We start from the raw sequence: 23591 nt of genomic DNA on the forward strand, positions 1-23591 counted from the left end.
AACATGCACACAAGTACAATATTCCCAAGGCTGTTTGTGCCCTGGCATATTCCCTCATCCCGGTGAAAACCATGGTGGTTCTGGCTGTGTTCAAGGGCTCAAATCCAACAGGTGGATCCACTCTGTAGTGGTTTGGTTCTCTCCAGGAAAGAAGGACAGCAATGGTTCTTATGCCCATACACAGCAATTTGCTGTGTTTGACTTGTGTCTTCCTCACCAAGGCCTCATGAAAACACTCAGTGCCACAACAAGACAGTGTAATGTGTCATGTGTGTAATTGGGTCCACAGTTGGCTTTGCAGTTTTACTTGATAAGATTGACAGGCTATCCTCAGCTTCCTGTTGCGATTTCAAGCAATCACATGATCTTTTAATGAGGCCAAGCTCATTGCTTTCAGTATGCAGACATGCTGTGCTGTGTGGGTGTGTTCGTACTTAAGTCAGCTCACTGAGCAAATATGCAGATGCAGTGGTATTTGCCGGTTTTGACGTCTTGATAGCTGGGTTTGTAACCAAATGCTGCATAATTCTGCTAAAATCAATGAAAAACACAAAGAAAGCTATCATGGGTACCACAATGTCAGAAAACAAAGACACCAACATCCTTTTCCAGGATTCAAGTCCTGGTCATGGTGACTGCAGACGAGGCAATTTGGCCCACTCAAACACAGGACCACAACCAGAGACTCCAAGCAGGCTTGCATAAGCAAGTTACTTTCAGCAACTGTCAGTCACATCGAGGCAACCCTCTTGTACTGTGAGGAAAATGCCAACACAGCAGTGCTCTGGCAGTGGTTTGTCAATATATTCTAATGCAGTAAATCAATATTACGTGTCCCACGAACATAACCATGACCTGAAGCATTCATTTACACTTCAGGTCTATTTGTTTTGACAATACATGCTTGAACACAAGGTTTATGCACAATAAAGAGGCACTGAATAAATATACTGATCGACATTTTTCAACTTGTGTGGAGCAGAGAGTGCTGCTCTCTGGACAGACACACCAACACACACACACACACACACACACGCACGCACGCACGCACACGCACACACACACACACACACACACACACACACACACACTTTTAAACCAAGTTGAAATTCCATGTAGTAACATCCTTTCTACAATCATGTGTTCACAAAGTGGTGAACCTCGCTCCATCCTTGCTTGTGAACGACTGAGCCTTTCCAGGATGCTCCTTTCATACCCAATCATAATACTATCACCTGTTACCAATCAACCTGTTTACCTGTGGAATGATCCAAACAGGTGTTTTTGGAGCGGTCCAAAATCGTTTGAAACGTATAGCTGTCATCACATTTAGAATAAGCATGAAGTTCAATGAAGTTGATGGGTTGATGACATTAATTATGTTGTTTTTGTATAGTGTGACAAAAATAATTCGCAAATTATTATATTATGTTTTATTTATGAGTTGCACACTGTCCCAGCTTGTTTGGAATCAGTGTTGTGTTTTGGTGACATTGAGGGGCAGGAGTTTGCTAAGATTGTTGCAAAAACACTAATGGCAATATAACCAGCTTTTACTTTGATTGTACTCTGTAATATGCCACAACTTTGTTCCCTCATTCTGGATCACACTTGGATTTTCACCATTTAAGTAGGTTTTAAGAAATACAAAGAAATTTTTCAAAAACCAATAATTTTGTCAAAATGTTGAGATCCAACTCAACTCATGACTTTAACTTTATTGATAATATCGTGAAAAGTTAAAATAAGACAATGACATGTTAAAAGGACCTTCAAAAATTACAATGGAATCCAGAAAATATAATGTAAAAGACAGCTGCACGTTTAAATACTTAAATCAACACAATAAAGACTGACTGTGCAAAGGATTGTAAATTGTATGTTCATCTTAACTTTTTCCAAACCTCTGATGCATTAGTTTTGATTTTTGTTCATTAAATGTTTCTTGGTGTTCTTCTCTGGCTGAAACAATATGATGAAACACTTTGGAGCAAATATGCACAGTATTAGTGCAAAACTGGAGGCCAGAATGGCAAATATCTCCACAGCCACAGTAAATTTCCCAGGAGAGCTGACATACGCTGGGATAAAGGTGATCCACACTGCACAGAATATCAGCATGCTGAAGGTGATCAGCTTGGCTTCATTAAAATTATCAGGTAGTTTCCGGGCGAGGACAGCTAACACAAAACAAAAGACAGCCAGTAGGCCTATGTACCCGAGCACAGCCCAGAACCCAACAGCTGAACCTAATGCACACTCCAGGATGATTCTCTCCTTGTATATGGATAGGTTTTTCATTGGAAAAGGGGGATTAACAACCAGCCAAATAGTGCATATTAAAACTTGAACAAATGTGAAAGACACTACAGTCATCCTTTGCTGTAATGGACCAAACCATTTCATGACATTACTGCCTGGGAGTGTAGCTTTGAAGGCCATTAACACCACTATTGTTTTTCCCAGAACACAAGAGATGCAGAGGACGAAGGTGATCCCAAACGCTGTGTGGCGCAGCATGCAGGACCACTCAGAGGGTGCTCCAATGAAAGTTAATGAACATAAGAAACACAGAGTCAGAGAGAAGAGCAGCAGGAAGCTCAGCTCAGAGTTATTTGCCCTGACGATCGGGGATGACCTGTGACGAAAGAACACAGCTGCTGTTATAATGGCAAGACAGGCTCCACCAACTGAGAATGCAGCCAGGATGATTCCTAGGACCTCGTCAAAGGAGAGAAACTCTACAGGTTTGGGGAAACAAGTGTCTCTCTCTGCATTAGGCCAAAACTCCTTTGGGCAAGGGAAACAATCAGGGGAATCTGAAAAAATGAATCAAAAAAGGGCTTTTAGTGGTCATATATTTGATACTGTAGATGTGAATTACAAAAAAGAAATGACCTGTAGCATTGCTAATCTCTCCCTCAGGACACGGTACACAATCATAACAGCAGATGGGTTTTCCTTTCTGCAGCACTTTACGAGTTCCTGGAGGACAGCTGTCACTGCACACTGACACAGGCACCTGGAACATAGATACAGACAAACTCAGATATATTCAAGTGTGCTACGCAGCTCTTCGGACAGGTTCACATTTTAGATAGATAGATAGATATACTTTATTTATCCCAAGCTGGGAAATTGCAGTGCAGCAGCAGAATTACACACAGTGAAATAAGTGAAAAAAATGTGAAATAAGACGATAAAGAACAAATTATACATAGAAAGTAATATTGGTCTTTGTCAGTGTTCTTTTTGTTCAGACTGGCTGTTATGGGATCCCGACCTAAAGCCGTTTCAGCATAAGTGATCGGGGGGCGAAATACACAGCGCTTGTTTTGTGTAAAAATAAGGTCTGAAGAGGAAATTGATTATCTTCCACACTTTTTTGAGAACAAAATTCCTGATTTTTGTTTGTGTCCTACTACAGCTTGTTATATCTATCTCAGACTGCTGAGGTCTTAAATCTGAATTTTTGGACATTGAATGAGGAGAGTGGATTTTGTCCCACTTCTCTGATACTGAAATTGCATAAGAAATGGAACTCTTGAAAGTCATTATGGATGGGATGAACAGGGACCACAAACACACATCGAGATGACTGAATTTCAAATATGAATAAGTCAAATCATGTTCCTTACTTCAGTGCCACCCTCCATCCAGGTGAGGTTCCTGTTAATAAGGAACTCCTGGCCCACCGGTAATGATGCATCGTAGAGCCCTACTGTCACCAACTCAATGCTGCCACTATCAGATTTTTGCCAGTTAACCAGCTCATATTTGGCCACAGGATCCCCGTTGGCATCAAATGACACATCATAACCATTTTGAGAAAAATTGACTTTCTTCAGCTGAGCAAGAATCTGTAAGGATGACATCAAATAAGACATTGAGTTTAAATAAATTAAAATGTAAAATAAACTTTTCTGGGGAGAGGGAAGTCTGGGCATCCCTGCTTAGACTGCTGCCCCCGCGACCCGGCCCCAGATAAGCAGAAGAAAATGGATGGATGGTAAAATAAACTGAACATTTATGATCATAAACGGCCCATTGTACTGAAAAATGGCTGTTGCAGTGTTCACTTACTCACTGTGACTGACCTTTTTGGACTCTATCCTGGTGAATTTGTCACACTGAGTTGTAGAACTTGTTTCCCGACACACTGCATTATGAATGGCATGTGCTATTGCATAAACAGCCTTGTACACCATGTTAGTGATGCGGAGCTGAGATGTGTCGGTATACGGGCTCTGGAGAGTCTCAATGTCTTCATTTCCATCACACAGACTCTCGTTTGTGGCTGCACCTAAATACACACAGAAAAAGAGGAAAGTGTTTATCGCCTTAACAATGGCAAGATTACATTATTATTCTTTTTATTTATTTATTTATTTATTTATTTTTTGTTTTATTTCACCAGGCAAACGTGTCTTGCAGAAACTGGTCGTTTTTAGCTTCATGTATTCCAGTACATGTTGATACATGTCAGTCTTCGGACAATTCGTCACATTTTTAAAAAGCAAAAAATGTACAGAACTTTGACTGATTTTTGTGTGTTTTAAATAAAGAAAAGATAGCTAGTTATTGATACATGCCATTAAATACTACTTTTAATCTCTATTCAGCTTGGTGACCTGGAAATTGTGTCTTTACTCTGTGGTTGTGGTCAGAATTCAATGTTAGCACTGTGAAACCACTGCAGACAAGTTCATAAAAAAAATCTTCGCAAAGACAGCAGAGGGCCAAAACTTCCTGAAATCATGAATTGAGATGACCTTAGTGTGTCCACCACATGTCATTGCCAATACAATGTATACAATATACAACATCAATACATCGTGTAAATAGAAATGTGAAAGCAGCTGTTGAACTTGGTCCAGAATAGTCCCACCAGACAGACAATCAGCAAAACAGCACAACTGTACGGCCCAAATGTGAATGTCAACTACATCAAAAATTGGATCAGCTTTCTCACTTTTTCCCAGCCTGCAGTTGAATGAATCCTCCCAGAACTCAGTCAGCACTGGAGAGGCAGCCACTTCAGTGGGAGAGAGATCCAGCAAGAAGTCTCTCAGACCTGGGATGACAGATTGCTGAATGCCAAATCCGATGGCTCCAGCACAGAAGCTGAACCTCAGCATGTCCGGGTCAGTTACCCAGGCCTCACTGCCAATCCACTGACGAGGTGGAGAAGGCTCATATGACAACTCCTCCAGCAGGATCCTCAGGTCTCCAGAGGCTGCAAATGCCACAACAACCGTAGCTGTCGACCTGGGGAGACATAATATCATATGCATCATATGATACTAGTCTAAAGATCAATTATTATATCGTTACTAGAAATTAACATGAGAAATACTGGACGCTTTTTCATCTGTTAAATGTACAAAACTGGTCTCATTGACCAATACTAGACTAACAATATTAGCAACAAATATGAGAGAAATAAACAAGATTAACACACAGTTAGTTTTTGTGGTTTTGTGTGCTGAGGGTCAGGGTCACTAAAAGGATCAACAGTACTATCAGTGCTGTAGAAACCTGCGGATAACATCAGCGACTCTCTGGATCCTGCTCCGTGGGTGGGTCCGATAGAAAGATTCAGAGTATTCCACACAGATCCCCTCTTTCTGCGCTGCTTCAAGGAAAGACGCCATCCCATTATTGCCATAGTCCGAATCTGACCGGATGGCACCTATCCAATACCAGCCAAAGTGTTTTACCAGCTTGGCCAGTGCGTCAGCCTGGAACTGATCGCTCGGGATTGTTCTGAAGAAACTCGGGTACTGCTGCTTATCAGATAGACATGCACAAGTGGCAAAGTGGCTCACCTGAAGCAAAACAACAGTGTAAATCTTCAATCAGAGAGAAAAAAAGAGATCAGTCTTGGCTTGTATTAAACAAATATCTTGCCATAAATTCAAAATATTTACTTGAGGAATGTTAAAAGACCCGACTATGCGTGACATGCTGATGGATGGTGTGGACCCAGACTCTCCGACGATAGCCATCACCATACCAGATTGTGAGCATTCGTTGTCGGTGTAAAACACTGGGTCCAGTCCATTTGAAAGCTGGAATGCTGCATGCATTGCCACGGCCACCGAGGCACATGAGTCATGGATCTGATAACCGAGCTTAATTCCTGGCAGCAGGTCCGTGCTGTTGTTAATCTCCTCAATTGCAAAGACCATTGCATGTGAGAGGCGCAGTTCACGGGAGTCAATGCTGCACACAGACACTCATATCACTGTTTAAATTTATATATGATAAGGGCAATAACAGAAAACACACAAGGAGGGAGAACAGCAATTCATAGTTATGGACAGCAGCCTGATAGCTGCACTGCATCTTTGAACTAAATACACGTCAGAGTTACCTGACCACCAAAATGTAAAAAACAGGACTAGATATCAGTCAATTCAAAGACGACTCACAATTTTAACAGAAAACATACATTGCAATTCATCGTTGTGGAAAATAACTGATAGCTGCACTGCATCTGTTAACCACATCCAAGAATTATCTGCCAAGTAAAATTCAAAACATAGGATTAGAAAATGCTCTAAAATTGACAGGAATTGTATTGCATGGATTAATGATATGGATTTTTTTCCCCCAGTTTTAAATACCACACAAAAGTTTTGCAACACTATTGTAAGGACATCATAACAATCAAAACATTTTTATCCCCACACAGTGTAACTCTTATCCATCTCTTCTCCCTATCACTCTTACCTCCCTGTGCACCTTAGTGGCTCAGGCGTGCTGGTGTAGTTATGCGTCACTATGTGTTTGTAGTGGTGTATGGAGAAAACACCCCCAATAACATAGTCACCATCTGTTGAGAATGCAGGTAGACGAGTGGCACCCTGGAGCTTACATTTCACAGATGTGCCCTCAGCACTGACCCCTGCACCAGTCCTATCCTTTGTAAGCCCAGCCTTTTGTATCAGACCATCCCCAGAACCATTCAAGGCAAGAGCTGAGTTCAGCTCACACAAACCCAGAGACAAGATCAGGCCAATAAAGAGAGCTGAGATCTCCATCCCTCAAGTGTCTGCATGTGGGCATACCGTATGTGTGTTTTCAATCATTTATATAGATTTTCAGACAACAGTTCCCCTCCTTCTATTGTATGTCATCTCACATCAGCGAGAAAACGCTTTTACCTTGTGGTCTTTATTGAACTCTTGCCCAAGAGCAACCCTTAGCCTTTTTTTTGTTTGCCCACTTTCACATGCTGTGCTCTGTAGGTGGTGTTTGTCCCTGATATGTCAACTCTCCAGACAATAATGCAGTGGATGTTTTTGACATTGTCACCTCCTTTGGCCTCTTCGTGGCATGATTTTGATCCAAATGTTACATAATCCTGCTGAAACCAAAGAACACAAAGAAAGCAATACTGGATCCATCCAGCCCCAGGTCATAAAGCAGATATTGATGATGCTGTCTGTATTTCACTTTCCTTTTAGAGTCATCTGCTCAGAATTGTTCCACATTCGAAGTAGCTTTCTTTTTAACTTAAACATTTATTTCCATGAAAGAAAACAGCACAGTGGAAATGCAAAGAAATAAAGCTTCCATCATTACTGACTTTTGGCCTGATTATTTCCTCTTCCCTGGGATTTGAAAGCAACAAAAAAACTGCCTTCAATTATCTAACTGACTTACCATTGGATGTGTCTATACTTTTCAGAACTTAAACTATTTCTCATACCCAGTTCTTCCTTCCGGAGTTCATCCTTATTACACCTCAAAGGACAACTGAAAGTACTGAAGCCATCAGTCCTGCTCCTAGTTTCGGTCAATACGCTTGCAAATTTTTTTCCACTATGCATTGTGACACCAAGGCTTAAAATGAAGCAGGTTAGAATTGCAGATATTGAGTGGGAGACACAATGCTCTTGGTGTGACTGAAGGTAAAACAGGAAAGTTGGCGTAATAGCACATGCCTACAATTTTTTGTGTTTCTTCCTTGTTGGAGGTGCACAGGAAATAATTAGGTAAATATGCAATGACCACCTCATAAACTGCATAAAGGTGGAGGCATGTTCGTTGAGTGGAGTTCATTGAGTGAAGTAGTTTGAGCTCCCAGAGCAAACTTTCTCTGTTGGTCACTGAAAGTTTCCCTTGTCCCGAACTGAGCTTCAAGAGTAGGGGAAGAAGGGGGGAGAAGGAGAGGATGAAGGGGGAGATCCGGGTCATGGATGAAGGGATGGAGTGCAGTGACCAGTATGAGCTGCTGGTGAGGAGACAGGATGTAGCCAGGGGATAGAGGCTCAGAGTGGGGCAACAGCCATTTCAGATGTTCTCGGATTTTCAGTTAAAGCTCCAAAAGGAACGTCAAGAGAAAAGCTGCTTGTGGGCATTTCTGATCTCTCAGTAAGTGGTAGTGGTAGTGGTAGTTTCAGAGCAGAATGTCCAGAGTGTCTTCCTGATCTGGATAAGATTTTCCAGAAGTGGTGGTGAAATTGCAGGCCGCTTGGCCTGTTTCTGAGACCATCAGAGGATCTTGGGGGGAAAGCATGAATGGCTACTCATAGTTCATGTAATCATCGAAAGGTTTGTGGGACCTTGGAATGAATCTAGACAAAGAGGTGGACGGGTTGAGGTGAACCGGACTGGTTAGTCTCGCTGTATAAAGGTGATACATAAGAGTTGGAGGAATGGATGAGATGTCGATACTTAGCCTATGATCTGAGACAGACAATCTGAGTGAAGCATTTTGCAACAAGCAAGGAGGTCTGAAGTGAGTGGCGAATGTTTAGGTGTAGGCCTCGCAAGGCCTTTAATTAACAAGCTGATGCAAGAGTGGAACATGGAGGGACATGGTGCCACTGTGGGCGATTTTGTAAAGAACTTAATTTTACTGATGTAGACTTGTATGGTGAATCTTTAATCCATTTGTCTGATGAGAGAGGAACTCCATTGTGGTGTAATGATGAGAAGATTGTTTCGGTGATGGATGGCATATGGCAGTTTATAGTTTGAAGATCCAGCAGAGGCTGGGGTGATGGATGGCAGGGTAGCTGCAGGGGGCAGGCTGCAGAAGACAGTAGGGATTTATTCATTTGGGGCTGAAAGGGAGTGAGCCACTGAGAGAACTGGTGAGGGTGCATGCTGTGGCTGGATGGGGTGGTGTGCAGCACGGGTTGCTATTCAGCAAAGCGTAAGCTGCAAGACATGACAATGGAGCTCATGATCTAATGTTCCCCAGTAAGTTCTTTGGTTGAAATTCTGCGGCCATCCTGGAATGTAAGGATAATGTGGTATGTAAAAAATCTGTCACTGCTGGCCCATGCTGCTCGATCAAGGATAAGAACCAATATTATGTTTTTTTTCTTGCACGTGTACATGATGTAATATACATTTATAGCTTACAATTGTGTGTAATATTGCTAATATCCCAGAAATCTTTGATATGAGTTGCCAGAGCTGTAAATAACATGCTGAAGTGGCTTATCTGCGTATTCAGAATTTCATTGGCATCCATGAAATCGGCTGTGATAGCTTGATCTTCGCACGTGGGACAAGAAGGAGAACCTTGGTTAAAGCCTGACTGTTATTGGCTTCTCTGGTTGCTAAACTTCATATGCCAGATTATGATTGGTCAAATGAAGTGTCATTTGAAGCCTGATGCTCCAGAGAGTAAGTGGAGGCAAGATAGCACCCTTCTGCATGTGGTTCTGGAAGTTGGAATGCTGAAAACACAAAAGAAAAACAGAAGACAAGCACTTCCCTTTGCTAATTTATTTAATTTCCCCAGCATGGGATTAATAAAGTTTTATCTTATCTTATCTTAAGTGGAAAGGAGAAAACGTTTTTCTGTGGATAACCATCTTGTTTTGGTTGTAGGTGTCTCAACTGCAGTGGATTGTCTGGAGATTAAAGGATAACTTTTGTTTTTTACAACCTGGACTTTATTTGTAGCATTAAATACGACCATTTAGACACCCAGACAACTTTGGTGGCATTTGGAGTCGTTTTTGAAGAAATTAGCCCCAGAGGAGCGGTGCGTATATCCGTATAACGCGAGTACTCGGGGCATCCATGCGCAGCCTCTATATAACGCATAACCTGCGGCGAAACTCGTTCATATTCCAATATTTTGTTATGATATGCTGGTCCCCTCTGAGCCTGAAGTCGGCTAGTTTAGCTGTAGTTTGGCACAGCTTGTTGCAAACACGGAGGAGGACCCAAATGCAGGACACAGACTCAAAAGGAGAGTGCAAAAAGGGGTTTATTACAAAGATGATGAATGTGGCAGAGGGGGAAAATCCGGGGAATGAAGACTGAGGGAGTGGGTTGAAGGCAGGGAAGCTAACCAGGCTGGAGGGGTTTGAGTTGGCTGGAAGGGCGGGCGGGCGGGCGGGCGGGCGGGCAGGCAGGCAGGCAGGCAGGCGGGCGGTGATCCACACCGGTAGACACAACGATCTGGCGAAGACTGGAGAGGAGAGCCGGTGTTTTATACTGCAGGGTTGATTACTGGATGGATGTCAGGTGAGCAGCAGGGAGCAGGTGAGTTGAATCACAGCGATCAGGGACCCAGGAGAGTGAGGGAGTTGCCACGCCCACAGCACAAACACACAGACCCAGACAGGGGGAGGGGGAGAAACAGAGGACAAGAAAAATGGAAACACAAGGAAACCTGTGACACGGCCAGGGCCGTGACACAGCTATGGTTTGTTATTGCGTATTCGTAGCCGAACGCCACAGAGTTAGTCGTGTTGTGGCTGGCTGAGCGTTCGGTAATGACATCATCCACGTCAGAGGTAGTTGTCTAGAGACGCTGGATGTTGATAACATGCCACCACGGGCATATGGTATCAATGTTTCCACAATAAGTATCAAAGTGACATAGTTTAGATAGGGAGGGAAAGATGTTGGTCGCCTGCCAATCCGGGGCCCATTACTGGGCCAGAGGAGAGGTCCTGGATTTCTAAAGCCCGTATTCTGGAATCTGATCTCCTTCGGGACTTTGGGACTGCAGGTTCCCTGATAAACTGGGTTAGCCTGATAAGCTGATCACTTTTCTGTTTCTCTCTTTCCTCTCTCTGTTTTTTTTCTTCTCTCCATGCAGGGCGTGTGTGGCAGGAGGCACGGCTGGTTTTGGCATTCAGTCTCTCCCTGACATTTCAGAAGATGAGGCACACCTGGCCTCAATTCCCACCAATCAGCCACTCCATATAAACCTCCACTCCTGTGCCAGCTAATTCTGTCCTGTTGGGTAGAGTCACTCGTTCCCTTGTTGTATCCAGCGTTACAACATGCATTCTTGCTGCTTTGCCTTGCTTTTTTTCCTCCTGTGATGTTACTGGTGTCTTCTTGCTTATTTTTTTCAGTGTGTGCCTTGCTGCCATTGCTCCAGTTGTTTTCCCTGTGAACATTTTTGCACAGGATGAGGACTGTAGATTTTGCCCCATATCTCTGACCCTGGTATTGTATGTCCCTGTCTTGCTTTGTAAAGTTACTATTGTAAACACCCAATATCCTTCAAATTTAGGTACCCTGACACTTTTTACGACTTACAGTTAAGACAAACCAATACACACTTTTTATAGGTTATGTAGATGAATCCCGTCTCAAATAGATCACAAGATTTTTTGTTCCACTATGAAATACTTGAAATGATTTAATCAAAAAATCAATACAGACCTCAGCACCAGACATTTTTGTGAAGAATTTAGATTTTATTAAGCACATGCAAGCAAAAAAATGTAAAGACAATAATATATAAAATAAAATAAATGTATGTTGAAAACCTTTACAAATAGATCAACCAAGTGAAAAGGATTTTGAATGTTCTGTATACTGCCACTATGTCCAGACCTCAGATACTTTTAGATTGATTTTTGTTCATTAAATGTTTCTTGGTGTTCTTCTCTGGCTGAAACAATATGATGAAACACTTCGGAGCAAATATACAGAATGTTAGTCCAAAACTAGAGGCCAGAATGGCAAATATCTCCACAGCCACAGTAAATTTACCAGGAGAGCTGACATACGCTGGGATGAAGGTGATCCACACTGCACAGAATATCAGCATGCTGAAGGTGATCAGCTTGGCTTCATTAAAATTATCAGGTAGTTTCCGGGCGAGGACAGCTAAGACTAAGCAAAAGACAGCCAGTAGGCCTATGTACCCGAGCACAGCCCAGAACCCAATAGCTGAGCCTAATGCACACTCCAGGATGATTCTCTTCTTGTATGTGGATAGGTTTTTCATTGGAAAAGGTGGATTAACAACCAGCCAAATAGTGCATATTAACACTTGAATGAATGTGAAAGACACTACAGTCATTCTTTGTTGTGGAGGACCAAACCATTTCATGACATTACTGCCTGGGAGTGTAGCTTTGAAGGCCATTAACACCACTATTGTTTTTCCCAGAACACAAGAGATGCAGAGGACAAAGGTGATCCCAAACGCTGTGTGACGCAGCATGCAGGACCACTCAGAGGGTGCTCCAATGAAGGTTAATGAACATAAGAAACACAGAGTCAGAGAGAAGAGCAGCAGGAAGCTCAGCTCAGAGTTGTTGGCCCTGACGATCGGGGATGACCTGTGACGAAATAACACAGCTGCTGTTATAATGGCAAGACAGGCTCCACCAACTGAGAATGCAGCCAGGATGATTCCTAGGACCTCGTCAAAGGAGAGAAACTCTACAGGTTTGGGGAAACAAGTGTCTCTCTCTGCATTAGGCCAAAACTCTTTTGGGCAAGGGAAACAATCAGGGGAATCTGAAAAAAGACAACACAATCAAAAAGGGCGTTTCGTTGTTATATATTTGATGATGTGAACATGCATTTCAAAGAAAAATAAATACCTGTAGCATTGCTAACCTCTCCCTCGGGACATGGTATACAATCATAACAGCAGATGGGTTTTCCTTTCTGCAGCACTTTACGAGTACCTGGAGGACAGCTGTCACTGCACACTGAAACAGGAACCTGGTAAATAGATACAGACAAATTCACACATATTCAGGTGTGCTTCGCAGCTCTTAGGGTTAAGGGATAGGTTCCCATTTTTTTCAAGTCTGGAGCAAACGGCATTCACAGTATGTGCATTGAAAAGACTGATTGAAAGCACATTGTAACCATTCCTCTTGTCCACAATGGCTGTGAAGAAGTCTGGTGGTGAGCCATTTTAATGTAACTACTTGGGGGCACAAAATCCAGAGTACTTGTTTAGTTCAGATGTTTGTTTTTTTTTAAGTTCAGACAAAGTTCAAATGAGCCTTCAGCAGTCAGAGTAAGACAAATCAAGTGGTTATCTCCCAGTTATGGTCTTTGTACTCCAAATTCCTTCTTCTTGTTACCTCAGCCGCAGCTCAGCAAATGAAGAAATTTACATACATACTAACATGCTAAAAATAATGAAAGTTTGAAAGACAGCCAATAGATTTTTGAATCTCACACTGTGAAAGTCTCATATCTGAATTTCAGACATTTTTTCACACAATGAGCATAAGGCATTTGTCCCATGTGTCTTAGACTGGAATTGTATTAGGAATGGATCCCTTCACAGCCACTATTTCCAGGGGGGAAAGGGACCAAAAACATATCTTGTACCCTTTGAGATGAATGCATGTGAAATTTGAACATGTTTTGTTTCAAATTATGGCTTTTGGGCTCCTTACTTCTGTGCTACCCTCCATCCAGGTGAGGTTCCTGTTGATACGGAACTCCTGGCCCACCGGCAGTGATGCATCGTAGAGCCCCACTGTCACCAACTCAATGCTGCCACTCTCTGTTTTTTGCCAGTTAACCAGCTCGTATTTGGCCACAGGATCCCCGTTGGCATCAAATGACACATCATAACCATTTTGGGAAAAATTGACTTTCTTCAGCTGAGCAAGAATCTGTGCGGATGACATCAAATAAGAATTGAGTTTAAACAAATGAAAACATGTAAATTAATTGAATATTTCATATCATGAAAGGTATATTATGCGAATAAAGGGGCATTGCATTGTTCACTTATTCATTTTGACTGACCTGTTTGGACTCTATCCTGGTGAATTTGTCACACTGAGTTGTAGAATTTGTATTTCGGCACACTACATTATGAATGGCATGTGCTATTGCATAAACAGCCTTGTACACCATGTTTGTGATGCGGAGCTGAGATGTGTCGGTGTACGGGCTCTGGAGAGTGTCAATGGCTTCAGTCCCATCACACAGACTCTCGTCTGTGGCTGCACCTAAGAACACACAGAGACAGAGGAAGGTGTTTATAGCCTTGGCAGTGAAATTACAGTGTGATTTTTTCTCTTGTGTTTCTAATTTTTGCTGCCCTCCAATTGTACTTAACCTGTCAAATGTACCTTGCAAAGACCTGTACATGGATATTCTTCTAATTTATTTATAAAACATGCTTACTTTACATTACATTTCAAATTAAAGCTATGGAAACATTCTTTCATATATTTCCTTTCAAATAGCTAGTGTTTCAGTTGATGTTGGGGCCTGCTTTTTTAACTTTTTGTTTTCAAACTTTATGTTAACAGCCATCAGGTCATCAGTCACATGTATGTACACAAATTTTTATTAATCACCTTCACAGTTCATCTGTTTCAGCGTGTTCTAAATGAATAAATGATCTGAAGTCACCATCACCTCAGAAACCCAACTAGACCTACACATCTATTGTAACTGACAGATATCATTATCCTTAATGATATCTGTTTTTAACCTCTTTATCTTGGTGGCTAGGAAATTGACTACATACTGGGTTCAGGGGTCAGCAGGGGACTGAAACATGAACTGAATTCATAAAGTAAGATTGTTCACAGAGATGTCCACCTCATGTCTTTGTTCAACATCAATAAATTTCCCTCTCAATAGAAATCTGGTGTTTGATCTTCATGCAGCTGATTACTTTTTAACACAGGAAACTCCACTCAGACAGGAAATCAACAAGCAACACAACCACAAGGACCCAACTGTGGTGTCAACTATGTTAAAAATCAGATCAGCTTTCTCACTTTTTTCCAGCCTGCAGTTGAATGAATCCTCCCAGAACTCAGTCAGCACTGGAGAGGCAGCCACTTCAGTGGGAGAGAGATCCAGCAAGAAGTCTCTCAGACCTGGGATGACAGACTGGTGAATGCCAAATCCGATGGCTCCAGCACAGAAGCTGAATCTCAGCATGTCTGGGTTGGTTACCCAAGCCTCACTGCCAATCCACTGGCGAGGACGAAAAGCCTCGAGCGACAGCTCCTCCAGCAGGATCCTCATGTCTGGATAGGCTACAAATGCCACAATAACCACAGCTGTCGACCTGGAGAGACATTATAGTCTATCAATTATACCAATATAAATTTTAAGACAGTTAACACAAAGAGAAACTGGACTACATTTGGTGTTGGTGTGCTGAATTTACAGTATTGTTCCCACCATTGACCGTTTTCAAACAACATTAGTAACAATATGACAGAAATAAACCGGATAAAAAAAAAGATGCATGTCTAATTTACCACAAATATAAAAAACAATCCTCCATCTCATATTTGACTAAATACTTTTTGAGGTTTTGTGTGCAGATGGTCAGAGTCAAAACAGAGATCAAAAGCACAAATCAGTTTTGTAGAAACCTGCGGATAACATCAGCTACTCTCTGGATCCTGCTCCGTGGGTGGGTCCGATAGAAAGATTCAGAGTATTCCACACAGATCCCCTCTTTCTGCGCTGCTTCCAGAAAAGACGCCATCCCATTATTGCCATAGTCTGAATCAGACCGGACGGCACCTATCCAAGTCCAGCCAAAGTGTTTTACCAGCTTGGCCAGCGCGTCAGCCTGGAACTGATCGCTCGGGATTGTTCTGAAGAAACTCGGGTACTGCTGCTTATCAGAAAGGCATGCACAAGTGGCAAAGTGGCTCACCTGAAGAACAGCAAAAGCATGAATATTAAACTTGCGAGACAAAACAGTGGCCTGTGATGAACAAATATCTTGTCAGAATTTCAAAACATTTACTTGAGGAATGTTAAAGGACCCGATGACATGAGACACGCTGATCGATCGTGTGGATGAGGACTCTCCGATGATAGCCATCACCATACCAGATTGTGAGCAGTTGTCACCAGTGTCAAACACCGGGTCCAGGCCGTTGGAAAGCTGGAATGCTGCTTGTGCAGCAATTTGAACTGAGGCACATGAGTCGTGGATCTGATAACCAAGCTTGATACCCGGCAGCAATTCTGTGCTGTTGTTAATCTCTTCAATGGCGAAGACCATTGCGTGTGAGAAGCGCAGTTGACGGTGGTCAAGGCTGCACAGACACATTCAAATTTACATATAATGAGGACACTTCCCACTTTTAATAGAAAACACACAATAAATCAGAACTGTATTCCTGGACAATGACTGATCACTGCACTGTTTCTGTGAACCAAATACAGATCACAGCTCAAACTGACGACCAAAATTCAAAACATATGACTCCATGTCAGTCCAAAATTTGCAGGAATTTAAAAGCAAGAACTGACAATCGTCAAATAGCCATTGTCTGAATTTGTTTGGAGTTGTTGTTTCTAATTTGTTTTCAGTATCACACAAAACGATGCAACATGACTGATTGATTATAGAAATCAAAACCATTTCTATCGCTACACAGTGTTACAAACTCTTATCTCCCACTTCTCCCTCTTACTGACCTCCCTGTGCACCTTTGTAGCTCAGGCATGGTGGTGTAGTTATGCTTCTCTGTGTGCTTGTATCTATGTATGGCAAAAACACCCCCAATGACGTAATCACCCTCCATTGAGAACGTAGGTAGACGAGTGGCACCCTGGAGCTTACACTTCACAGAGATGGTCTCAGTATTGAACTCAGCACCAGTCCAATGCTTCCCAAGCCCAGCCCTTTGTATCACACCATCCCCAGAACCATTCAAAGCAAGAGCTGAGTTCAGTTTACACAAACCCAGAGACAAGATCAGGCCAATAAAGAGAGCTGAGATTTCCATCCCTCAGGTGTTTGCATGTGGGCAGACTGAATGTGTGTTTTCACTGGTTTATATAGATTTCCAGACCAAAGCTTCCCTCCTTCTATTGTTCGTCATCTCACATCAGCGCGAGAGAACGCCTTCACCAAGTGGTCTTTGATGAACTCTTGTCCAAGGCTTTTGTTTGGGCTGCATGTACAATCTAATCTCTTTTTTCTCTTCTGTTAATGAATCATTGTTAACATCCTATATCTCATACAACTCTTAGTTGAGCCTAACAAATGCATATCTTCAGTAGGTCGTTGATGTGGTTCCATCCTGTCCATAGTAAAACATAGTTTTTTGTACCACATGATGTATTTCAAAAAAGTTTATCAAGAACTTGAGACAGAACTCAGTATTACACATTTTTATGGATCGTTATGGATGTGCTGAATTTATTCAGAAACACTAAGTCACAGCCCTTCCACATCTATCAGGTGATGAATTGTAAGGCCCTTTGGTCAGTTAGGGAAGTTGTTGCTTGTGCAATTCCCTGACCACCACATCGTCACTTAGAGATGCTTTACTTGTTGCAAACAGTTATGCAGTGTGGACATTCTGTGTGCGTTTTTGAAGATGTTCTCATTATTCTTAAACTGTATGATAACTTGTTTCCTCAATGGATAGTTTCTCCTATATTTACGTGGTTCATCACTTCTCCTTTTTTTAATATCTGCATAATAATTGTCTCTGACCAATAGCTAGTGTATTATGTGTAGTATTACAGCCAATAGGCGTTTAACTTGGGGGGGGGGGCACGGAGGGAGCAGGGCAGGGCTTTGGACTTGAGCCCCAGCTCGACTGCCAAGTCCCCGGCCATCAGACTCTCATTGGCCCCTGAGCCTATGAGTGCTTTAAGATTAGTGGTGGTGGTGCTGTGTTTTACCTGGACAGGCGTCAGAGTTCGTGGAAAACAATCTGGGGGAGTGGGTGAACTCACCGGCTTGGGCCTCTTGCTGGGACACAAGGCAATGAGGTGACCGGACTCCCCGCAGTAAAAGCACTGGAAGAGGGCGGAAGGGAGTCTGAGAGCGAGTGTCAAAACGCCAGCCGGCAGGCTGGGTGCGTGGGTGCCTCTCCTCTGACGATCGGTTACCTTGGCGTCGCCAGTTCGAGGATACGGTTATCCGTTTGGATGGCCAGAGTAATTAGAGAGTCCAGATCTGGTGGTTGATCCAGCAGTACCAACATCTCCTGAATGGCAGTCGAGAGTCCCTTCAGAAACCCATCATAGAGAGCTGTAGAGTTCCACCCACTTTCCACCGCCCTGTTTTAGCCCACTCAGCTCTCTAACTTGATCTCTGCTGGTTGTCACAGGGTTGAAGGTTCTCACCAGACCCTCTTTAAAATCTTTGAGAGAATCACAAAGTGGCAATTCTCGATCCCACTCCGCTGTCAGCCAATTTGGACCGCTCTGTGGGGAATGCATATGGAGAGTGTTCAAAATGTATGGAGCAGTCTATCATGAATGCTTTGCACTGACCCGGTTCCCCAGAATATCGCTCAGGTGGGGCAAGCTTGGGTCTCGCTCCGGCGATGGGGATGTTCTGAACCGGGGTTGCTGCGGCGGGAGGCCACCGGGGGCCTGGTAGTTTGTTGAAGATGATCGATCAGGTCCTACACTTGTGACAATAGTTGTCCTAGTTGCGATGCCATGGCTGCCTGAAACTCCTCCTGACAGGAGAAGCGAGCTTTTGAGCTGGCTGGTCTCTGCTGAGTCCATACTGGCCAGTGTCTACTGTCAGGCCGGGACTCAATTCAGGACTCAGATGCAGAGATATAAAACAACACAGGTTTATTTTCAAGCAACCCAGGGACCTCTTCGCTGAGTGCAAAACAACAGGCTATGAAACTTATCCTGGAATCAATGATCAAGAGAACAATATCAATTATCAACAATAATTTTAAAAAATAATCAACAACTAGTACGTCTCGTATTTGTCACAATGAGGGTACATGGCAGACGAGGGCATAGGAAAAACCAAATTAGAAATAAACTACTCGCACCCTCAAACGGACGGAGGGGAATATTACTACTGAACTAAAAACAATACCAACTGAAAACCAACACAGTCCTTTAACGGTCTGGTCGAGAAACTGCAAAGGGGAACTACCTAACTAAATACTTAATCGAACAAAAACTGAAATACTTTAATAACTAACAGAAAATACCTTACCTAGGTTTACTGAGAGGACGAGCTAAATAACTAAAAGCTAACACAAGGAACTAGAGAGAGGGAGCTGGAGATGACGGGCTGGAAACAGGGCAGGAAGATTCCTGGATGGCGGAGGGTGAACTGATGATCTTTTACCATCTGGCGTCGAGTCGTGGTCAGCTGGCTTCTTAAATAGTGGACTGAAGAGAGAATGATGAAAGGCCACTCCTCGCCACAGCTGCAATCATCAGTTGATCCAGGATCAGGAACAGGTGCATCTCCAGCCCATCAGAATAGGCAGAAACAGGGTAATGAATGCTCCACTAGGTGGAGCCAGAGGTGGAGGTCATGACAGCACTCCATCTAAGGGAGCTTTAGATGGACCGCACTGGGATTGGTAATCTTTAAGATAGCAAAACGACCAATGAACCGGGGAGCCATCTTCTTGGATTCCACTCTCAGAGGAAGGTCCTTGTGTAACAGTTAGTGTTCATTTGTGGACTTATCATGGATATGTCATTTTGAGTTTATGGTGCAGGAAGGACGGCACAGCCACACAGGATTTGCTGCCTTTATTCCGGAGCTGGTAAAAAAAAAAAATAAAAGAACAGAGCACAGTTGTCATCACGAGTGCAACTGCAAACTTTGAGAGCAGTGTAACATAAATGACTAAATAGTGCAAACATTACGGCCAGGAAAAAGCCAGCTGATGCATGGCTTGCTAACTAGCATGAACTACATTCAACCACGAATGATACTCATGAATAAAGTTACCATATGTACACATAAGTGTCTCTAACTTTCAGACTACATGCTAGTATTGCTTACGGTTATGGTGTATGTCACAGACAGTTGCAAAAACAATTTTAAAACAATGCGCCATTAATCCACTAGGTGTCTCCAAAACTATATACAGGACAAGCAAATAAATTTTGTAGAAACTCATCATGAAGGTTATTTCTTACTCTGTTACACTCGGCTTTTAACCAGACCTTCTGACCAACTGCATAGTTTGGGGCCAGGGTGCGCCGCTGATTTGCCTGTGACTCCATCCTTTGATTGGCACGCAGGAGAGATGCCCGGGTCTTCTTTCAGAGTCTTTGACTGATGAAGTGCTGCACAGATGGTACTGCCAATTCCAGCTCTTGCGATGGAAATAGTGAAGGCTTGTATCCTATCGAGCATCCTATTAAACCAGAGGATGAGTTAACCAAGGAGTTGTGTGCATACTCAACCCAGGAGAGCTGTTTGCTCCAGGTAGTGAGGTACTCTGAGATTAGACATCTTAAAAATGTTTCCAGAGACTGGTTTGCCCATTCGGTCTGTCCATTGGACTGCGGGTGATAGCCAGAAGTCAGGCTAACCGTGGCTCCCAAAGCTGTGCAGAATGCCTTCCACACTTCCGACACAAACTGCGGCCCCCGATCTGAAACGATATCAGCAGGGATACCTTGCAGACAAAGCACATTTCACCATCAGGTCAGCAGTCTCTCTGGCCCAAGGGAGTTTGGGCAGAGGATTAAATGAGCAGCTTTAGAAAAACGATCGACTATGGTGAAAATGGCTGTATGACCTCTCGATACGGGGTGACCTGTGATGAGATCCGCAGCTACATGCAACCAGGGACGTTAAGGCACTGGTAGGGATTTGCAAAAAGCTAGAATTGGGGCAGTTAGAATTCTTATTTCTGGCACACACCATACAGGCTGCAACAAACTCCTCAGTATCCTTCTCCGCTGACGGCCACCAGAATTGTTGCTTCAGGACATCCAAGGTGCAGGACACTCCAGGATGACAGGACAGCCGAGAGAAGCGTGCCCACTGAAGGACCTGGGAACAGACACAATCAGGCACAAACAATTTATGAAGAGGGCCATTACCTGGGTCAGGGTGCAGTGTCTGTGCTCATCGAACCTTATAATCAACTTCCCAGGTGAGTGACGCGACTAGGCACGTTGAAGGCAGGATGGGTTCAGGATCAGATGCCCCTTCTTCTGCAGAGAACTGGTGAGAGAGAGCATCAGGATTCACATCACGGGACCTCAGACGTTAGGTTAGAGTAAACCTAAACCGAAGAATCAAAGTACATCATGCCTGTCTGGAGTTTAGTCTCTTAGATGTACGAATATATTCAAAGTTCTTATGGTCAATCTAGACGATGAATGGTTGTTTGGCCCCCTCAAGACAGTATCTCCATTCCTCTAGTGCCAGTTTTACAGCTAAGAGTTCTCGGTTACCTACATCGTAGTTTCTCTCCGCCGGGTAAGACGCCGTGGGTGCAACTTGTTGTAGTTGGAGCTCTGCTGGGACAGGATTGCGCCCACTCCAGAATCAGATGCGTCTACTTTGACAATGAATTGAGAGTTAGGGTTAGGTTGAATTAGTATAGGTGCAGAGGTGAAACAAACCTTTTGTTCTAAGAAGACAGTATCAGCTTCCTGAGTCCAGGCAAAAAGGCGAGAGGTGGAGGTCAGGGCAGTGAGGGGTGCAGCCACCTTGCTATAATCCCGGATGAGCTGACGGCAGAAGTTTGCAAAACCTTGGAAATGTTGCAGCTGTTTCCCGGTCTCCGGGATTGGCCTTTTTTTTTTTTTTTTTTTTTACGGCAGTCAGTTTTAGTGGATCCATCTGAATCTGGCCTTGAGAGACAATATAGCCCAGGAAAGAGACAGTTGAAACATGGAATTCACACTTTTCTGCTTTTACAAAGAGCCTATTTTTCCATAGGCGTTCCAATACCATGCGAACATGTTGTACATGTTGATCACAGTCACGAGAGTAAATCAGGAAATCATCTAGATAGACAAATACGAATCTGTTGATCATGTCTCTCAAAATGTCATTATGCAAGTTTTGGAAAACAGCTGGAGCTTTAGTGAGACTAAATGGCATTACCAGATATTCAAAATGCCCTAACGGAGTGTTGAAAGCAGTCTTCCACTTGTCCCTCTCTCTAATCCTAATAAGATGATAGGCATTTCTGAGATCAGGCTTGGAGAAAATTTGTGCACCGTGTAGCAAAGAAAAGGCAGAGTTAATCAGAGGTAACGGATAGGTGTTCTTTACCGTAATGTCATTTTAGCCATGGAAATCTATACGCAGTCTGAGGGTTGAGTCCCCTTTATCAACAAAAAAGAATCTGGTGCAAGCTGGGGAAGAGGAGGGACGGATTATTCCCACAGCAGGTGAGACCTCGAGTTTGGACAGGTTATACGGGTAGCAGATCAATGGCGCAGTCAGAGGGTCTGTGAGGCGGTAAACACAGAGCATCTTCTTTACTGAAAGCAGGGGCTAAGTCATGATATTCTTTAGGTACCTTAGAGAGATTGATGGGCTTAGGAGAGGCCTTCGGCATGGTTGAGGCTGGAGTCAGAGCTGACCGGAGGCAGGTTTCGTGGCACCATGAACACCAGGACCTCACTACCTCTTTGCTCCAGTCAATCTGGGGACAACTGTGGGATTTGAATGTTCCTATAAATGAAAAGTTAATGTTTCTTGGTGACATAACTTTGATTGATGCCAGCAATAATCAAAGTTATAGGAACAGCCTTTTCATCTACTTGGGCCAAGGGCAAACCATTCAGGGAATGAGCCTCCACAGGTGTTTCTAAGGGGACCAGAGGGATCTGGAGCTGTTCAGCGAGGCTACTGTCCAAAAAGTTCTCCTCAGCACCTGAATCAATCATAGCAGAAACAGGGAAAGTTTGAAAATTGCAGCATAGGGAGGCGGGTAACTGCAGATGCCGAGAGGAGGTAGTGGAAGTTCAGCTCACCTGAATGCCTCCTGTGAGCCCTGTCTTTGTCTGCCTTCTTAGGGCAGGCTGAAACGTAGTGACCCACAACTCCATAGTACAAACTGGCATTGTCTCTTCTTCTCTGATCCCTCTCCTATAGTGTGACCAGAGTTCCCCCAACCTGCATAGGCTCAGAATCAGAAACAAAAGACTGGTTTACCATGATAGGCGGCGGCAAGGCATTTGCTAATGGATTTCTTCCACTCTTGGATCAAAAAGTCTGCTCTCGTTGTCTCTCCCTAAAGCGACGGACGAGGCGACTGGCAACGGCCACAAGGGAATCCAGCTCAGGCAGATCATCATGGGAGGACGATTCATCCTTTATCAACTCAGACATTCCCTGGTAAAATGGGGCGTCTTTCCATCCGCCCTCTGCCGCCAGCGTACGGAACTCCACCGCATAGTCCGCCATGCTGAAAACCAACTGAAAACCAAGACAGTCTTCTAATGGTCTGGTGGAGAAACTGCATAGGGGAACTACCTAACTAAATACTTTATCGAACAAAAACTGAAATACTTTAATAACTAACAGAAAATAACCTTACCTAGGTTTATTGAGAGGACGAGCTAAATAACTAAACGCTAACACAAGGAACCAGAGAGAGGGAGCCGGAGATGACAGGCTGAAAACAGGGCAGGAAGAT

The 23591-nt window shown here is 43.4% G+C and overlaps 2 protein-coding genes across 2 annotated transcripts; both read right to left on the bottom strand.

Annotated features, from left to right (window-relative positions):
- Nucleotides 1-1914: 1914 nt before the first annotated feature.
- Nucleotides 1915-6836, bottom strand: LOC121609250 (extracellular calcium-sensing receptor-like). The gene is made up of 8 exons (XM_041940835.1): nt 6736-6836; nt 5931-6225; nt 5539-5828; nt 4973-5268; nt 4098-4303; nt 3639-3860; nt 2899-3022; nt 1915-2819 (listed from the first exon to the last, which is right to left on the bottom strand). Exons 2-8 carry the CDS (start codon nt 6189-6191, stop codon nt 1915-1917), a joined length of 2304 nt encoding a protein of 767 aa, XP_041796769.1. The 5' UTR covers nt 6192-6225; nt 6736-6836.
- A 4994-nt stretch (nt 6837-11830) lies between these two features.
- LOC121609451 (extracellular calcium-sensing receptor-like) lies at nt 11831-16814 on the bottom strand. Its single transcript, XM_041941094.1, has 8 exons — nt 16666-16814; nt 15986-16280; nt 15603-15892; nt 14994-15289; nt 14005-14210; nt 13647-13868; nt 12831-12954; nt 11831-12744 (listed from the first exon to the last, which is right to left on the bottom strand). Exons 1-8 carry the CDS (start codon nt 16770-16772, stop codon nt 11831-11833), a joined length of 2454 nt encoding a protein of 817 aa, XP_041797028.1. The 5' UTR covers nt 16773-16814.
- Between the last annotated feature and the right edge of the window lie 6777 nt (nt 16815-23591).

This window comes from Chelmon rostratus, chromosome 7 (assembly GCF_017976325.1).
Source record: "Chelmon rostratus isolate fCheRos1 chromosome 7, fCheRos1.pri, whole genome shotgun sequence".
Lineage (NCBI taxonomy): Eukaryota > Metazoa > Chordata > Actinopteri > Chaetodontiformes > Chaetodontidae > Chelmon > Chelmon rostratus.